General features: G+C 35.4%; 1 protein-coding gene across 2 annotated transcripts in view; it reads right to left on the bottom strand.

Moving 5' to 3' along the window:
- The window catches only part of DCDC1 (doublecortin domain containing 1), a 485,161-nt gene that overhangs the window by 214,827 nt on the left and 250,481 nt on the right, over positions 1–19,853 (bottom strand). For both annotated transcript variants that reach the window (XM_053899858.1, XM_053899859.1), the window contains 6 exons: positions 19,584–19,685; positions 16,171–16,334; positions 12,986–13,111; positions 10,220–10,325; positions 3,631–3,765; positions 235–353 (listed from right to left, as the gene is read on the bottom strand). In XM_053899858.1, the coding sequence (XP_053755833.1) occupies positions 235–353; positions 3,631–3,765; positions 10,220–10,325; positions 12,986–13,111; positions 16,171–16,334; positions 19,584–19,685 (752 nt within the window). The remainder of the gene's footprint in view (positions 1–234; positions 354–3,630; positions 3,766–10,219; positions 10,326–12,985; positions 13,112–16,170; positions 16,335–19,583; positions 19,686–19,853) is intronic.

Genomic DNA, 19,853 nt, shown 5'->3' with positions numbered 1-19,853 from the left:
GATACATGTTGAACGCCAACATTTCGCTTTTGAAAATACCTAAGAAATGCTACCAAACTAAGTAGCATACATTTGCAAGCTTATTTTACATAGGAAATTAATATTGATATTATGAACACAAATTTAAACACCTAATGAATATTCCATCTAAGCTGGAAGGCATCATGATTTGACTGCTCAGAAATCTTGAAATTAACATTCATTATTTTGAGCCAAATAGTTCATAAGCATTACCTTTTCTGTAGGATTAATTTGTACCCTTCTAGTGATGTTCCCTCGGCAGGCTTGACTCTGATTGGGTGACCAATAGCCAGGCAGCCCTGTGTTATCGCCCGGCTCAGGATCATTCCAGTCTTCCAATGAATAGAAAGGGGGGAGAAAGGTCTAAATAAGTTAAAAGAACCAGAAAATTCAACAATGTGTCACAACTAGTGAGGTCATTATGCCTGGATAAGCCCGGATATTAACAGTTGCTGAAAGTGAAACACTACCCACAAGTTAGCAGTCAGCGAGCCCTGCTCAGAATCAGTGATCTTCTGTCCAACAAGGGTGGCATTTTACAGTTCAGCGCAAAATAAAACAGACCTTGATATCTTCATTTGTCCTTTTTTTCTGTGCATATTTCACAGGGCAGCAATTTGGGGTCCATCATGTGTCACTTGTTATAGTTATGACTACAGAGCTTATGTGAAATATGTATGCACAGAAAAAAAAGAGCAGTGAACTGAAAAGATTGAAACAAATCCTTAACCTTTGTATGAATTTAAAGTTTTACTCTGGGTCTAAATACCATGGGTTAAACATTTTTAGGTGGTTTGTGAACTACTTTTGCTTTAAATGTTAAGATACTCTGAATAGGAAATTAAGAATATTGTTTAAATGGCCATTTGACAATTTTCTGATTTGAGAATCAACAACACATTTTATTTCATTTTTTTTCAATATATGAAATTTATTGTCAAATTGGTTTCCATACAACACCCAGTGCTCATCCCAAAAGGTGCCCTCCTCAATACCCATCACCCATTATCCCCTCCCTCCCACCCCCCCATCAACCCTCAGTTTGTTCTCAGTTTTTAAGAGTCTCTTATGCTTTGGCTCTCTCCCACTCTAACTTCTTTTTTTTTTCCTTCCCCTCCCCATGGGTTTCTGTTAAGTTTCTCAGGATCCACATAGGAGTGAACACATATGGTATCTGTCTTTCTCTGTGTGGCTTATTTTACTTAGCATAACACTCTCCAGTTCCATCCACGTTGCTACAAAGGGCCATATTTCATTCTTTCTCATTGCCACGTAGTACTCCATTGTGTATATAAACCACAATTTCTTTATCCACTCATCAGTTGATGGACATTTAGGCTCTTTCCATAATTTGGCTATTGTTGAGAGTGCTGCTATAAACATTGGGGTACAAGTGCCCCTATGCATCAGTACTCCTGCATCCCTTGGGTAAATTCCTAGCAGTGCTATTGCTGGGTCATAGGGTAGGTCTATTTTTAATTTTTTGAGGAACCTCCACACTGTTTTCCAGAGTGGCTGCACCAGTTTGCATTCCCACCAACAGTGCAAGAGGGTTCCCATTTCTCCACATCCTCTCCAGCATCTATAGCCTCCTGATTTGTTCATTTTGGCCACTCTGACTGGCGTGAGGTGATATCTCAGTGTGGTTTTGATTTGTATTTCCCTGATGAGGAGCGACATCAACAACACATTTTAAATGAGTGACAACCACTAAGGGTTTCTGGCATGCAAAATTGTCTATCCTAACAGGTAAAAATACATATTTTGGAAAAAGGGAGAGACCATTCAATCTAAAAAGATTTTCAAACTTGTTTTATATTTAGCATGTAACTTTTATTTCTCATGGTTTTGCTGTGTGGTAAAAAAAAAAAAAAAAAAAAAAACCAGATGATAACTTGGGAAAAGTATTCTTTAAAATTTTGGTTTTAGTAAGCACTGGATTGAATCCTCATTTGAACATGTTTGTCTATATTGAAAGAAACCTGCTTTGGATGGGGAAAAAGAAACATTTGTTAAGCACTTTCTGTATACCAGACACTACGCTTGAACTTCACACATGCTTTCTTATTAATCATCATAGCAACTATGCAAGATAGATAAGACTATTTTATAGAGAAGGAAACAGTGGTTCCGTGCAGCTAAGTAACTTTCTCAAGGTCTCAAGAATAAAAAGGATTCTAATTCCAATCTATCTAACTCCAAAATCCATACTCTTTTTAGTAAGCATTTCAATTATTTTTGAGGAAATTTTAGACAAGTACAGGTTTTTTGCTATCATAAAATTCTATAAACAGATACCATGGAATTACAGAATCTGAGGTCTAGAAAAGAACTTTCCATATCAACTGGTCAAACTCTTTTCAGATAAGACTGAAGCCCAGATACAGTTGTGACTTACCTGAGGTCACATGAGTGTTCAGTGGCAATGCTAAAACCAAAACACTTCCATAAATTGATCAAATATAGAGCACCATTCTCTATTACAGCAAAAAGGCATACGTTTTGAAGTCAGACAGACCAAGAATCTTTCCTCTGCTACTTACTAGTCTTAGTTTATTCAGCTGTGTAATGTATGAGATTAAATAAGATAATAGATACATAGAAGATGCCTAACATATAGCAGATGTTTAACAAAATGGCAAATATTGTTATTAAACCTGAAGCAAAATACAACTTAAAAAGGGGTTTCCAAGTTGGAAGTAGATTGAGGAAATATCTCATCTAATCTCATTCTGCCTTGATATATGAAATGAATATTTCTTGGTTCCTTTGTATCTTAATTGCTCTATACATTTGTTTTTAGGTCTCAGAGAATCAAAAATTAACATTAAGAGCAATCCCAAATTTCATTTGAGAAAATTGTTTCAATCCCCCCCCGCCCCGACTCCAACACAGTACCAGCAAGCTTGCCTGAGTGACTCTGCACCCATAGAAGTGCTAAGAAAAGGCCAAAATAATCTATAGTGAGGGGGCAAAAGAAGACAAAAGAAGGGTAGATAAAAGCTGCACCATCTCTTTATGGGCATAAATATTTGATGGCAATTACAAAACATATTTCAATAGTAAGAGGAGAGGGGAGGGCAGTTACATGTTCTCAATTTAAATCAGATCCAGTAATAGTAAAGTTAAAAAATTAAATAGTGTCAATACATAGGTATAAAATGTGTTAGTCATTGTTCACATTTTATACTCAGGGATTTCTCTTAGAATTACCCTTATGAAGATCATACACTATCATTATACAGTGCTAATCCACCAGGCTCCATGAAGCTCAGCAATGTAGATGAAGGAGTGGAACTAAATGATATCACACAAATCTCATAAAAATGGTGAGTCTGTGGACTATACATAAGCTCTAAGCTGAGTTTAAATACACTCTGCATATGAACTAACCACCACATCTGAAAGTGGATTGAATGCCCACATGGGGATCTACAGAAGCCCTCTGCACCAGACACACCAAGGGCAGAGAGGTAGCATTCATAACAGTCAACAATTTATCATGCTTTCACTTGCATGCTTATGTGCATGAAGGCACCAGGATCTAGAGACGCACTGTGATCAGGGAGCATGGGAAGTCACTCAGCAAGAGCAGACACTTTTGGGTACCTTCGTGATCAGCCAAACACTAGCTGCAGGCCACAGGGTTGATGGAGCCATCTGACTTCCACTGCTTACTTCCCTGCTTGAGGAGCTCCGCTTTCTGATGGAAACAGAGGCATGAAGGACAATATTGGGATCCGCCTATACCATGAAAAGAAGTATGCATTGTTAAACTCACAGTCTGAAAGTTCACCCTCTTCAACACACTCACCCAAAATGGGTTATCCTAAGACATTATGTTTCTGATTGAGAAGGTCTCTTTGGAAACAATAGTGCTCAATTCCATTTAATTCAATTCAATTAATATTTGTTGTGCATCAGCTCTGATATGCAAGGCATAGACTGTGTGGTGTGGGATATGATACAGTATTTTTCCTGCCCTAGAGAAACTTGTAACAGAAGAGTCAATAACACACACACACACACACACACACACACACACACACACACAGGCAGGCAGAAACAATGGATTGCAGAATGGGGACATCAAAGGAGAGCAGTTAAAAGGCTCCACAATTTCCTTAGAATAAAGGGATATGAGTTGAGAATTTAGTGATAGTTGTGAGGATGGATAGGAGGGGACCAACTGGTAACACACAGTATCTGTGCTTCCCATATTTGTTATCAGATTACATACATCAAACATATGGTATACCTTCTAGCGTTTCTCACCCAGACTTGATTGTAAAATTAATAGACATTCACATCACCTGTATATCACTAAATATTTAGTAAACTTTCCACTAACTTATATGATCACTTTTCCTGAGTAATCATACTAAATTTTTAAGTACCATTATTTGTTTGTATAGGATTATGGGAATATGTCAGTTTTGCTTTAAGCCAAATAAATGATGGTGCTTCAATAACAATTTAAGTTATTTTCTAATACTAGAAAGCATATTCTAAAACTGTGCTAATACCAGATATTTGTTGAGTAGCACCTGATTCTTAAAAATACAAATATTAAATGATAATTTAAAAGGTAATATTTACAAATGCAATCAGGCGATAGCAAAAGGGTATAGTTAATATATTTGACAATTATTCTATAATGGAAGATAGTTACTCCTCAAGAGAATAAAATGTCTTCTGAGTCCCATAAGTGAAAATAAAATTTTAAAAATACAGCAACCACACGACGTAACCAGATTTGACTTGCAGCTCTTTGATTGTGTATTCCCCAGTTAGCCAGTAGTGGCTGGATTCTGGAGGGGAATCCCCCACAGTTTCTGAACAATGATAAACTATATTCTACTAATCCACCCGCCACAGGACTCAGCATTTAAAGTAGCACTCTTACTCAACCTCCTAACTCCAAGTTGCCATCACACTCCAAACTCTCCTCTGCAACTGGGAAGAAGATTGTTTTGACTGGAATTAGTCAGACAGAAGAACCGTACTGCCAACTGCTTCTTTGTACAGCACCTGCTGCCAGCGCCTAAATTCTTGTTATCTCCACAACATGGTTTAATCTTTTAACAGTTGGCTTATTGGTGAAGAGCGAAGGGGTCCTTTGTGTCTGTCTTGGGTTGGCACCTAGTATTAACACCATGCTGTTCTTCGAGAGATATTTTGCTGGACAGTTCCCAAGTGATTCTACATAGACCAGACACAGCCAGACCCACTCACTCAGCTTCATTGCCTGTTATTAAAAGAAAAAAATCTTGCCAAGAGTGGGGTTCTGATACGTTTAAAATTGACAATAGCCATTAAATTTCAATTTGTGACTTCGCCTTCTTTTCTCTTTTTAGTTTAATTGGATAGTTTAGCTTTAGCCCGGACATTTATGAAGGTGGGGAAAATAAAAACTGAAAACTGCAATTCATAAAAGTGCTCTGACAACCTGCAACATGGTATACATGTGTGTGCTTGCACATACACACGTATGCATATAACAGCATTTATGTTGAGACTGTTTTCTAAATACATACCATCACATAGGTCATTAGGAAACCGCTTCTTTGTTTTGAATCTCTGTCTCTCTTGCCATAGATAGACAGATAGACAGATAGATAGATAGATGTATCTCCCTCTAAATGACCATTATCATTTTGGTTGTCTGAATAAACTGTGCTGATATGGAAGCTGCCAGTGATTTAAAAAATGATGCATGCATTTTCTGGGCCAATTAAAACTTCTTGTTTACTTTTCTTTTTCCAAATCACTAGTGAAGGTGGAGTAGCCTTCAATGTTCCTGTGAAAATTCAAAATAATAAGAGAACCACTTATGGTCTTACTTATAGATCTACTGAGGAATAAGATGTAAGACAATGAAATTTTTCTTGAAAAGAGAAGCTCTTTATTCTGAACAAATTGTTTTCTTTGCTACATAGAAATTTTATAAAATTTTTCATTTTTGATAGTGAATTTAGGCCAAATTAAAAAAATGATACACAAATTAAAATCACAACTATAAGAAATGCTATAACATCCCTTTCCTCACATTCCTGATGTTCATTCTTACTGCTTTCATTCTCTACAACTATAGCTGATCAATACACCCACCTCAAAGGCCAAGAACTGGAGAAGTCTAAAGGCAGAAAATATAAGTGAGTACATAATTATGCAATCAAACATGTAAGATGTAAATATGCAGTCCTCCAATAGCTTCCAAATATTGGTCTAAAAATAAGGAAGGGATTCAGGATTTTATTAAAGTTCACTGTCTTATTCTAATGGCAACCAGTTCAAAATTAAAAATAAAATTTTGTATTTTCCTCAGTATCAATTATTTGTAGAAAACATTATTTTTCAAGGACTTGCTCTGCAAAGAAATAGGACAGTAAAAAAAGTGTTCATTTTTTCCCCCAGCCTCCTTGTGACATATAGAATAATTTATTCTGTTAGCATCCATGACTGCTGATTCATAAGTTGTAAGTTTATAACTTGTAACTAGTACGCCACAATTCTAAATTCATAATTTGGCCTTGTTCTCACTATTTCCCCCAAAAGTTGCCACTAATGTCCTACTAAAGTCTGATTATACCAAAAGGCTAGGATCAAAATATGTTTCCTTTCTATTTTGGCGGAATATATTACCTGCCAAATACTGGAGTCCATTTTTTCTGCTATTTTTTCCCACATTCAGGTATTACTAAAACTATTCCTCTCATGAAATGTTTTGTTTTTTCTTTTATATTAACTACCATGAAGTTTAAATCTCATCCAGTGCATGGAAATATTCAATTTTATTGCCCTTAAACTGAAGCAATATAAAAATGTTGCCAATTTAGGTAACAATAGAGAACTGTTGAAAGATGTATTTGCCAAACTGTCAATTTGTGGTAGATTCCAAATCTTTTGAAATGGATGAAAGAGCAACAGGTTGTAATTGTCAGGGTTATATCTATCTCCCACATTACTAATAGGGATTATATGTTCCAAATTTTTCTCTGTAGGAAAGGTTTTACTTGTCAATAAGAGATTTAAAAGAACAGTGAGGGGTTGGGCACTGGTATCTCTTTCTCAAGCCAATTTTAAAACGTATGCATCAAGAATATCGGCTTTTGCCTCCCTCTCTCTACCCCTGTTGTAATCCTCTTAGTGTCTTCTTTACCACAATGAGCATCAAGATTCTACAATAAAAGGTCCTATGGATATCTATCACCTCTGCTAGAATCCCTCTTTAAAACTGCTCCATTTCAGGTTATTAAATTACTATTTCCAATGCACTGATCACCTCTCTGTATATAATTGGAGATGCTTTTCTGAAAGGATTGTAAGATTTCATAGCTAAGGGAGGGCCATTTTTTTTTGAAAGCTTCTTTTTTACTAGCCAGTTTATCAAATTGTTGCTTTCTTATACTACTATTTTGGTTGGACTAAAATTTTATTCAAAACCAATTTCTTCTTCTAAAAATATGATAGTGTACAAACTTTTATTTAAGATGAGTTGTCTCTTTTTCACTGAATCATTAAAAACAGCTAATAATGACGAAATAAGTGGATTGTTATTCTCTCATTTTTCAACATTATGAAATATAGTTATCTTTTCAAGTCCTACACTGGCATAAAATAAAAAAAAAAAAAAAGAAGCTTCCTTTGAGTTCTTTTCCTCTGATAGCTCCTTGATATCCTTTTCTTTTTCTTTTTTTTTTCAGATTTGAGCTGGTTTCTGTTGAATGAGTTAATTAACCAGTGAATTCAATTCCATCTAGCTAACTCTGAACATCTAGATATTGCAGTAATGACAAGGATGACCAGAATGCCCTTTGCCCTTGAGAAAGATCTATTCCAGCAGGGAGGATAAAAAAAAAAAAGGACCTCTTGAGTTATTCCTAACACAACATTAAATCAGATCTTGCCTGTGTTTGAATATTTCCAATGGCTCCTTGTTTGCTACAGAACAATATCCAGAATCTCTAACAATGAATTTAAGACCCTTCATGATCTGATTAGATTCTCAGTGGAATCTAGCATTCTTCCTTTTCTTCCCCAATGTGACCTGATATGTGTTCATATCATACTTGGAGCACTAGTTGACTTTGAACCATGCAAAAAAATGCTTGATAGGAACAGCATCAAGTTCAAACTCATTATGAGTGGCATAGAATGGATGCAACAAGGATGTGAGTCCAGAAACATCATATCTAGTATGGAGATGAAGGTCAGTAAAGAAAGATTTCATGAAACAGGCACAAATCAGGTAAGACTAGAATGATAGGCAGAATTTCAGGAAGCCTTTAAAGAATGCCAGCTATATGTCAGACACTGTGTTAGAAAATGGCATAAGGATGTTAAAGAAGGCTGGTGGGTAGTGACAAAGAAAGAGAGGTTGAATTCCAGGGATCCACATGGGCCTAATAACAGAAATCGTGCAGTACTTTCAGAAAACAACAAATGAACAATCAGGCTTGGATAACACATGAGGAACATATTAGCAAATATTGAGCCTTGAAAGATAGATGTAGCTAAATTTTAAAAATCATTCATCAAAAATGTATTGTGCACCTGCCCTACATTCAAAATCTGTCCTAGAATTCACAAATACAAAGATGAGTGAGACATAATGTCTGTGCCCAAAGAATTCTCAATTTAGTGTAAGAGAAAGGAATAAAAACAAATGACTATACCAAAACACAACTCTAAGGACAAAAAGGAAGTTCAATAATATGAGGTTCATTCTTTCTGGAGGACCTGAGAAAACTTCTTGGAAGAAGAAGGAGTTGAATAAAGCCTTAAAAAGCAAGGAATGGTAATGGTGCAGTGGTGGGGGGACGTATATCCGAGGCAAACAACACACGCCATGGTACAAGAGTACCAAAGTGAGAAACATGTTATGGGGCACAATATATTAGCTCTAACTGTAGTTTCGGGTACAAAGATCAAGAAGAGAAGATTGAAGAGAAGATTGGGAAGGCAAGTTGAGAGTAGAGGTGGATTAGAGGAGATCCATGGAGATCAATGAAGGCCTGATAAGGATTTGGAATTTCAGTAGGCAACTGCCAGGGATACAAGTTTTTTGAACAGGAAATAGTATCACAGCAAAAACCTAAAAAGCAATGCCAACAGGATCAGAACTATGGTAAATAAATCAGATAAGTATAAAATACAAAAGGCATTAATTCTTAGTTGCATTTATGTTCTACATTTGCTCAAAATCTAACAGGATTAGAAATACAGTTGACCCTGGAATAACACAGACTTGAACTGCGTGGGTCCACTTACATGCGGTTCTTTGATATAGCAGAGTATTGTAAATGTATTTTCTCTTACACTATGATTTTCTTAATAACATTCTATTTTTTCCAGCTTACTGGAGATAATACAGTACATATTGCATAAAATATATAAAATACGTGTTTATAGACTTTATGTTATTGGTGAGGTTTCCAGTTAACCATAGGCTATTCACAGTTAAATTTGCAGGCAGTAAAAAATTAAATGTGGAGGGGTACCGGGGTGGCTCAGTCAGTTAAGCATTCAACTCTGGCTCAGGTCATGATCTCATGATTTGTGGGTTCGAGCCCCATATCAGGCTCTGAGCTGTTGGCACAGAACCCGGAACCTGCTTCAGATTCTGTGTTTCCCTCTCTCTCTGACCCTCCCCTGCTCACGTTCTCTCTCTCTCTCTCTCTCTCTCTCTTTCAAAAACAATAAATAAAACATTAAAAAATATATCTGTTAAAAGACCTTTCATAGCTCAGTTGGAGAAGAAAATTCTTTACTAGCATGAGAAATTTCTAAGTGTAAATTAATACATAGACCTTTTGGATTGGACTGTCATGAGTGGGTTTCCAAAGAACTCTTATTCCTTAAATACATTGATCCACAGAGCAAATAGATAAAATCCTTGTTACCATCTTAAAGTTTTTAAAACAATGCCAACTTATTAATACAGTAGATAGAAAGAAAATATGCTAAGCAATAGTACTTAAGTGACACAATCCAGGTAAAAATTTTTCTAGTAGGAATACTATATTGGTTCAGTTTTAAAAGTGCTTAATTAACAGGAAATAGAGAATAATGCCCCAACATTTGTAAAATACTTGAAACTTTTCAAAAACTTTCACAAAATTCACTCAGTCACCATGTATCAAATGACAATCCACTACATAAAATACCTTCATTAAGTATAATAAATAATTCTGACCTTGTTCTGTAGGAAATGGTTCTCCAAGTCCACCTTTTCAAATTGATCAGGTATCTGTTGACTGGTACCATTGAAATTAACTGGGAATCCCTCACAAACTTCCCAACTAAGAAAAGTAAAATATTTATTTTTGTTAAAATAATATGTACTTAATTACAATACTCTTTAATCTACTAGTATAATAACTTATATGTCTTATACTCTACAGGGGAGAGAAAAACAAATGTTTAGTCCATAATCTTTTTAAACAGAAATTTGTAATGTGTTTTGTTATCCATACCTGGGAAAAGGGAGACTTAAAGTTTGTATCTTGCAATTATTTATGATACTGAGGGATCCCATGCCTAATTAATGATTAATAGAACAGAGAAATAAAAAAAATGATTTTTAATCTTATAGAATCGCTCACAGTGGGCACCATCTTCACTGTTAAATTTTATTCTAAATACAATGGACTATGAATAAAGATTTTTTTATACTTAGCGTGGATGTGTAAAGCATATTATTTTGGTAATTTTTAGACAGTCTTAAGAGGCAACACAGTCTAATGAGCACATGGACAAGCCACAAACTGGAGTAACTGGGTTTCATTCTTACTTCAGCCATTCTTATTTTAAAAGTAAACCAAACCTAATTCTAAAGAAAATTATCAGGCTCAACACTGATATTTTAAGATACATCACATAGCATGTTATTCAACAGAAACCAGTTCTGGGGCTGTTAATAGTATTTTTTCCAATACCCTGAGAACTATAAATTAGAGTATGATTATTAAGATTTCAAATAATGCACATTAGAGTATAGAAAGAAAATTCAAATGGAATCCAAAAATTATGTAAATTGTCTTCAAATAAGTTTGCTTTCAGTAAGGGCAGTTTCATATTGTTATGCTTAGTGACCTAGATCTAACTTAAAAACCACTCAATAAAACAGTACTCATTGCACCCAGGGAAGGGAAATTAAGAAGGAATACATGAATTAAAAATTAAACTCCTTGCTAAAACTTGAAGGGAAAGGGTCTGGGCAAATTTAGTAGCTTGGGGAAAGATTGTGGCACAAGAAATAAATCTTCTTATAAATGGAAATGCTTATAAAAAGAAATGCTGATATGTTATTTTCTATCTATAAAGAAAAAGAAGACAAAACAGATTCTAATCTTGCCTGGAAAATGCAGGCAGTCACTGGGGGATAGAATTGTTTAAACAACCAAAGAAGACCAAAGAATTCATCTTTGTAGACATGTTTGGCAGTAGGTTGACACTAGCTGGATTGAGTGACCTCATCAGACTGCTTCTGGTTCTCTGGATTTTCCCTCTATAACCTTTTCACCTGTATATTAAGGACACTATAATTTGTTAAATTACAAAATATAAAATATAGATGGGACCTTACAGAGAGATCACCTAATCTAACACACTATCAGTGTCAAATACAATAGCCACTCATCATATATACCTATTTAAATTAGAATTAGTATAATTTAGGGGCACCTGGGTGGCTCAGTCAGTTAAGCATAGGACTCTTGGTTTCAGCTCAGGTCATGATTTCACGGTTTGTGGGATCAAGCTCTGCATCAGGCTCTGTGCTGACAGCATGGAGCCCACTTGGTATTCTCTCTCTCCTCTCTCCCCTCTTTCTCTGCCCCTCCCTTCTCAAAACGAATAAATAAATATTAAACATTTTTAATCAGTATAATTTAAACAAAATTAAAAATTCAGTCACATTAGTGACATTTTAAGTGCTCAATAATTACAACATATGCTTCTATCATCATAGCAAGTTCTATTGGACAGTGCTAGACAGTGGGTAAGCCCTCAGTTCTTTTTTTTTTAATGTTTATTTATTTATTTTGAGAGACAGCATGAACAGAGAAAGGGCGGGGGGGGGGGGGGGTAGAGAGAGAATACCAGCACGACCAGCACAGAGCCCAATGTGGGGCTCAATCACATGAAACATGAGATCATGACTTGAGCCAAAATCAAGAATCTGTCACCAAACCGAGCCACCCCAAGCCCACAGTTCTTAAAAAAGACAATCTGTTTTAGAATCCTGGCTCTACCATGTACCAATGTGTGAATGGACAAATTACTCTGCCTCTCTGTGCCTCAGTTTCTGTCTCTATAAAATGGAGTAATAGTGAGATAAGGTAATGATGGTATTAAAATAATTGTTTTGAGGATTAAATAAATCCTTACCCAATTCATTTAGAACTGTGGTCAACACTTAGTAAATACTGGGTTTTATTATTTATAGATAAGAGGCTGACACCCATCCGCCCATGTACAATCATGAACAGAGATGGGGCTAGAAGCTCAAATCTTCTACCTCCTGTGTTGCCACCACCCCACCATTTCTCTAGCATATTGCTTCTGTTCTCAATTGCTTCTGTTCTCATCATCATCAAATGAGATGCTTAAATATGAACACTCCCACAAGAAAACATATTATTTAATATTTTAATGATTCCATTCAAAACTCTTAATTTAGAAACCACTAAAAACAGTTTTTACATTTCAAATAAAATTGTTACCTCTGCAAAGCAGAAACTATAGTCCGCTCATTGTTTCATATGGTTTTTTAAAACTTAATAAAAGTTAGAGATAAGTCTTTTTAGACGTGAGCTCATTACATCATGAAATAAGTCAAAAAAATACACAATTGCTTATTAAGACAATTAGAGAACGTCTTTCAGTGTTTCAATCTCTCACTCTGGGAAATCTGAATTAGGTAATACAGATTACTTTAACCAAGCACATGTTAATTTACTTGTCACATCCAGGTAGCAGAACAGCATTAGGATCCAAGAAGGTTTTATATGCAACTGTAATGCCATCTCTGTCAAATGCAGTCACCTGGTCAAAGGTCAGACTCAAAACAGGGTTTAGTGGAGATCTGAAAAATGGAAAAAAAAAAACATCAAAGTGATCTGCAAAAGTATACAAACACTGAAATTTGAGCACAAGTAAACAATAAAACCTATAATATCAGTGAGTAATAAAGTCCAGAAAAGTGAATTTCCTGTTATAAAGCACTACAGTTGATATCTTATGCTGATACTTGAAATGCACATTTTAGTTTATTTGGCTGATTGATAATATGTCAAGGACAGTTGCAACATATGTAATTTTTAAAAATAATTTCAATAATAAAAGCAAAGTATTTAGTTGAGAAAAACAAGCAATTATCGTTCACACAATGCAACACACCATTAATATTCTCTGGAGAAGATAATTAAATGAATTCTTAATATTTGGCTATGAACTACTATTTTTTATAAGCACACTAAATGCTAGGCTGATTTCATTTTTCATATTACATACTGTTAGTTATTTTGTTTTAGAGTAATTTAATTATAAGAGAATTAAAATCAAATGAGAAACGTCTCAAATAAAAACAATGGCAACTGGCATTATGTCATCCATGAGCCATTTTTGTCTCAATTGGTGACAAAGACTTGATATTTAACTTCATAATTATCGACTCAACCGCATCACCTGTGTAGGGTTGTCAAAAATTTTTAAATTGAATCTAATCGTGAGAAAACATGCAGATAAATCCAGAATGTGGGACATCCTACAAGAATAGTGCCTGAACTCTTCAAAAAAAAAAAAAAATTTAATGTCATGAAAAGCAAAACAAAGGTGAGAGAATATTCTAGATTAAAGAGAACTAGAGAAAATAACTAGATGCTATGCATGAATCTTATTGGGATCCTGGACCACAAAAAACTCTAAAGTACATTTTGGATAGATTAAACATAGATTGCATATTAGATGAATTACATAATTGCTGACTGTGCTAGTTATTACTATGTGGTGACATAAAAGAACATTGTATTATTCTTCAGTTACATGACTGGGAGCATTTATGAGTGAAACTTTAATGGTTGTCTGGAAATAATCTCAATCCTCTCAAAAGAGAGAGAAGGGAGATATAAAAGGTTAAAACTAATGTGGCAACTTTTTAAACTCGTGAACCCAGGTGAAGGATATATATGTATTCATTGTACTATTTTTCAAGTTTTCTGTAGACTGCATCTTGTCCAAAATAAAAATTGGGAGAAAAAAATAATTACAAGACTCAAAATAAAAGCAGATACTGGCAAAATCATCTTTTTATAAATCAGCAAACTAACTCCACATATCAACATATATTAGACACATTAGAATTACTGTCTAAAAATGAATTTCATTTACTTAGTACATATTGCACATTGTCTTAATATATTTCAAACTAGATCTAGGAAATAACTTTTAGACATAAATTTTAGAAATTCCAATAGTAGCACAATGCTACAATTGTTCCCTAGTGCTTTATATTGGGATCAAAACCAGAAAAAAATATTATCCTATTAAAATAACAATGACATATAAACAAATATACACTTATGAGTTCTTCCAGCTACCATCCTCAGGTGATTTTAGGGTATTCTAGATACTTAGAATTTTACTAGTTATTCTAAAAATATGATTCAATTAACCAAGAACAAGTGTGCTGGTTGATCTTATTAAAATAACAAACATCATTAAAAACACCACAATTAGTCATTGTTTTCAGTTTAATAATACTACTTAAGAAGAAATTATTAGACATACATTTTAGTAAAGCCTTTCCTTGTCATTGGAAGAGCTTGCTAAATTATTCAAGAATCCTGGACACTATAAAATTCATCGCTGTTCTATCATTGTAAAAAACAATTCTAATGTGTAATTAAATTATATTTTGAAATCTGTCTATGGAAGAAAACATCATTCCTTACATATATTTTTAATTCTATACACTACACAGCATAAGAAATTATTAAGCATTTTAATTTTACTCTACTAGGAGAGAAGAAATAGAATTTTATAATATGCTACCCACAACTAATGCAACCAACTTCTTCCAAAACCTTCATGAATTTCTGGGTAGATTTATTTCAGTATTTGCAATTTTGACTATTAGAATATATAGCAAACCCAATCAGCTCCTAGTCTGTCTACGCTATTGTTATTATAATTAATATATGATCAATTACACCTGATAGGAAAAATTATTTTCCTCTATTTCCCTTATTCAAATAAGTAAAGGCTTAAAATTTTTTTAAATAGGCAGAAAAGTGTGTTTAAGTTTCCTGACAAGCAGTTTCAGAGTTCATCTGGATGTGTCCTGTCAAAATATGCATAAATTTCTAAGATATTCCACACAACAGCCCAGCTCATCAGTGCCTGTAGACTGCAGCCTTTTTCTTTTTCCAGAAACACAGATAATTTTATGCAGGACTTTACCAATCTACAAAAATTTACACAATGCTCAGCAATAACCAGTAATTATTGTGGGATAATGTAAGGCGCTTTTGAGGAATATAACTTTGATAGGATAGGGCTTACAAGCTTTACCAATTTATCTTTAGCTGTCCTGTCATTGGTGCTTAAAAGGTTAAGACTTTATTTGTGAAAACATAGAGAGATAGTGGGGAATCATGTTGTCCACAGCTTCATAAATCTTGCTTAAGATCCTTTTCAATTACCATCCATTTCTCCTTTAAAAAGGGACAAAAAAATAGAGGAGTGGAAGCAGGTCAGGGCAGTGTGCGACAATGACAGTGTGATGGGCTTGGGCCCCCCGTGGCGTTTCCATCTGCTATCATTAAGGTGACTACTCAGACATGAACAAATCCCGCTTGCTGTGCTGACAGGCAGACTTCAAGAACTATGACAAGGCATTAAGACAGAAAGTCAGAGAGAGAGAGAGAGAGAGGGAGAGAGAGAGAAGGAGAGAGAGAGAGAGAGAGATGTCATATCTCACAAACAATACTGTCTCACAAAAAACACCCCAGAAATTTTATTGGAATGCAGAATTTCAAAAAAAAAATTCACAAAGGGTAGTACTTGGCTTCTCAACTCCCCTTTTAAATTAGCTTGCCCCTGGAAAGATTGAGGACAGACAGAAAATAAACACCTTGTTCCTACCTGTATGCTTTACCGTAAGAGACCCAAATTTTTTGTTCATTCTTCAGCAAAAGTGGATTCTTAATTTCTTGACCATGCTCATCAAAAAGCCGGATTGAAGAAAAATTGAGTCCTAGTGGGTTGGTGGGAGATCCTTGAAGCCTCTGATGGATCTTGAGAAGTAACTGGTGGTGGGGGAAAATAATGAAGAAGAAGAAGGAGAAGGAGAAGGAGAAGGAGAAGGAGAAGGAGAAGGAGAAGGAGACGAAGAAGGAGACGAAGAAGAAGAAGAAGAAGAAGAAGAAGAAGAAGAAGAAGAAGAAGAAGAAGAAGAAATAATGTAAAATGTGAACATATATAATAAACTGTCTGTACTCTGTAACAAATGAATCCAAACAAATGATAATTAAATTCATATAGAATGTTAAAAGAAGTGTGAAATGATGGCAATATTTAGCTCAGTGTAAAGTAACAAAATGAGCAGGGGCTTTTAACCAGCAGGGGGTGCCACAGGCTTGTGATTGAGCTCTGACCCTTTGGCACAGGGACTGAAAGCAGATGTGACAGTCTTACAGAAAGAGCAGTTAGCTTCTACACATGGTAACAGTCCTCTTTGATAAGGGTTATGTTTTTCTTGTGTGAGCTGCACATTTTGTTAGGCTCCTTCCAGAGCATGTTCAAGTTTACAACCAACAACCTGCCCCTTCCCAACTAACCTCGGGTAACCAATGGTAGAACAAGTCACCACTTATAGGATTGCAGAAATAAACATGGTTTTCAGGCTATGTTGATTCACTTAGACGAACCCTTCTTGAATGTAGTTTAATTAAGAGCCTTGCAAAAGCTTGTGAGCTGCTTCAATTATGAAAATGTTTTCAAGTTGTGAGTAAGCCATAATTGAAATGTGAAGTATGAAATGCTGCCATTTTACATTTTAAATAATAGCATTGTCAATGTTTGCTTCTGTCGTACGCTCCGGGTTGCTAAATTATCAAGATATTTCTAATTTAAGGCACACTTTAAATGAAAGTAATTCTAACTAACTGTGTTGCACATGTAATTTTAAAGGACATTTTTCCTTACCCATCAACTTTGTTTGAATGTTTAAGCTCTTTCCTGCTCTGCACCCCACACTATCCATCATTCTATTCTCCCTGGAGCCTTCTGTCACAGGCTTCCTTTTCTTCTCTCCCTTGTCAGTTCTTATGTCTCTCAGTTTCTTGTTACTCTGTAATCTCGGCAGGGAGGCAAATATATTTGTGGCCTTTTCTTGCCTAGCTGCTGTTCAGGGTGGTTTTTGGTCTTTCTATTAATTCGCATTGAAGGTATATTGAGAAGCTAAATGCCGAAGCTTAGACGAAAGAAGGCAAAGTTGCGATCCTGCCTTATACCCCAGGTTTCCTCACCTATTGGCTATAAAGTCTTGTCCGGGTAAAATATTTTCTTTGATCAGCAACCATATTTATAGAACACCTAAGGCTTAGGCTTTGTTGTAATTGGAGATAAATAACCGCATCTCTAACTTCATCAGCTCTCCATTGTTTTCATCGCCTCTATGTTGACCAGATTTTTACCCTTAAGCATCAGAAAGGCTGAAAACAATGACACATTTTTCATTTCATTGAAGTTAATGTTTCTCATCCAGCCTAATCAAGTCCTTTGAATTAAAAATAATGATTAGGGAAGGTGATAGAACAATAAAAATCTGTATTGTTTTTGGCTTTGTTCGTTGAAACCACAAACATATTTTGAATTCTATAGATTGTTTTTACAAAGCCCTACATTTATTTCTGTGTGATCTCAGCCCTTGAGCTTATTTTTGGTCGAGTTGCTATTATTTCAGGAAACATGTAATGCTGATCATCTTTTAAATCACAGTGATTTTGCTTTGAAAGCATCATCCTTTTTTTGTAAAGGGGAAAGATATAAAAGATTTAAGGCCTGATCCAAGAAAGAAATATGTACACAGAGAATAGGAGTATGTGGCAGGAGCATATGAACACCTGACCACTTAACCAAATTCATTTTCACAGGAGAAGCATTGCAATTTCTATTTTCTCAACTTGGTGACAGACTGAATTTTAGGTGTTCAAAGATGAGCATTCAACAGCCTACAGGAGGTCAGGGCCTCAGTGCCTTTCATCTCTAGGTCATTGGCTAGGGCAGGGTCATGGCAACCAAAAGTTGCGATAATCTTCACCCATTTATCTTTAAAGCTATCATCACCAAGTCTTTATAAGATAAGAATTTGTTCAAGGACCTGAGAAGAGTGTGAAACATCTTAGGCTAATGATTGAGACAAGTGCGTGCCAAGGGAATAGTCATCCTTGGGTACCACAAGGGAATCTCCCTAACAAAGAGCTTTATAGTGCCCCTAATTCAAGTTTTTCCCCTAGAATTACTTGCATATAAAGCAAAGCATAGGTCAGTTTCAATGTGCCATAAGCCAACACAAAAACTTTCTATAAAATAATATCTTCCTATATAAGATAACATAAATACTGACTTCAATTTTAATGTAAACCAAAAAGTAAAATTTTCTAATACAAATAAGAGGGAAATAGGTAGAGGATTCTAGGAAGTCTTTTATACAATGTTGATTTATATAGTCAGAGATGTGAAGGTAAAAAGAAACCAATCAAGGCTCTTGATCCTTCTCTCTCTAATCAATCCAGGTAGAGTTTCCTATCTCTTCTGGGTCCAGCCAATGATCAGATCAGATGAAAATCTATACAACTCCTGTGATTGACTGTAAAGGCCAGGTAATGGATACCACCATGGAGAGATTAAGTCAGAGGGTGCTGAACTGAAGGGAAAGGAGCAAGTTTATAAACAAAGGCCAAGGAACAGAGCCCAAAACACTGGTGTATGCTTGGGTGCATAACCCCAATTTGTAAACAACAGGGTATTCAGTGTCCTTTTATGCAAGACAAAGACCCAAAATAAAGACCCTGAACATATTGGTTCTGCCTGAGAAACATCCCAATTGTCTGGAAAATAAGCAAAGGTAAGAGTGCCTAAGATAAACCATCTGGACATGCCCGCAATGAGCACAGGAGAAGACTAACTATATGCTAGTTGCTTACGGTTTAGGGCTTAGAAATACCCTCAACCCAGAACATACCCTCCACTGAATATCATGTCACTTCCTTTCAAAGTGTAAACAAGAGGGCAATCCCAGAGTACAGTGTAGACAGATTTCCAACTACAGGCAGAATGAAGGTTAAGATACTGTTAAGTATGAGACCAAGAGTTAATGCTGTTTTAAAGCTGAGAGCCTAAGAAATTCAAAAGTCAAGCTTGAGACTATCTATTTTTACAGAGCAGCAAATGATTAATCTCCCCAAAACAATTTTAAAGATGTAATTGTCTAAATTAACTGCAAGTAACTTGAGAGACACATATAGCCACAAACAGCCAGTCAGTAAACTCACTTTTTCCAACATATCACCAGTTTGTGTTGGGCTATTGGACTCCAGGTCTTTTTTGCTGATACAAACAGAGATCTCTCCAGTGTCTTTACCATTTTCAAATATCTGAGAAATAAGCACATTCAAAATTAAAAATAAATACATGCACATACACATTCGTGCATATGTTCATACATACATATATAAAGGTAAGCTTTCCTGGCTTTGCACGATATGGTGTCGACTGACAGTCCTGCATATGGGAACTGTGCAAGGCAAGGACTGTTTCTATGA

The sequence above is a fragment of the Panthera pardus genome, unplaced genomic scaffold (assembly GCF_024362965.1).
Source record: "Panthera pardus isolate Hobbes unplaced genomic scaffold, ASM2436296v1 HiC_scaffold_12, whole genome shotgun sequence".
NCBI lineage: Eukaryota > Metazoa > Chordata > Mammalia > Carnivora > Felidae > Panthera > Panthera pardus.
The sequence above is the reverse complement of the archived record's forward strand: the minus strand, read 5'-3'. Positions and strand labels throughout refer to the sequence as shown.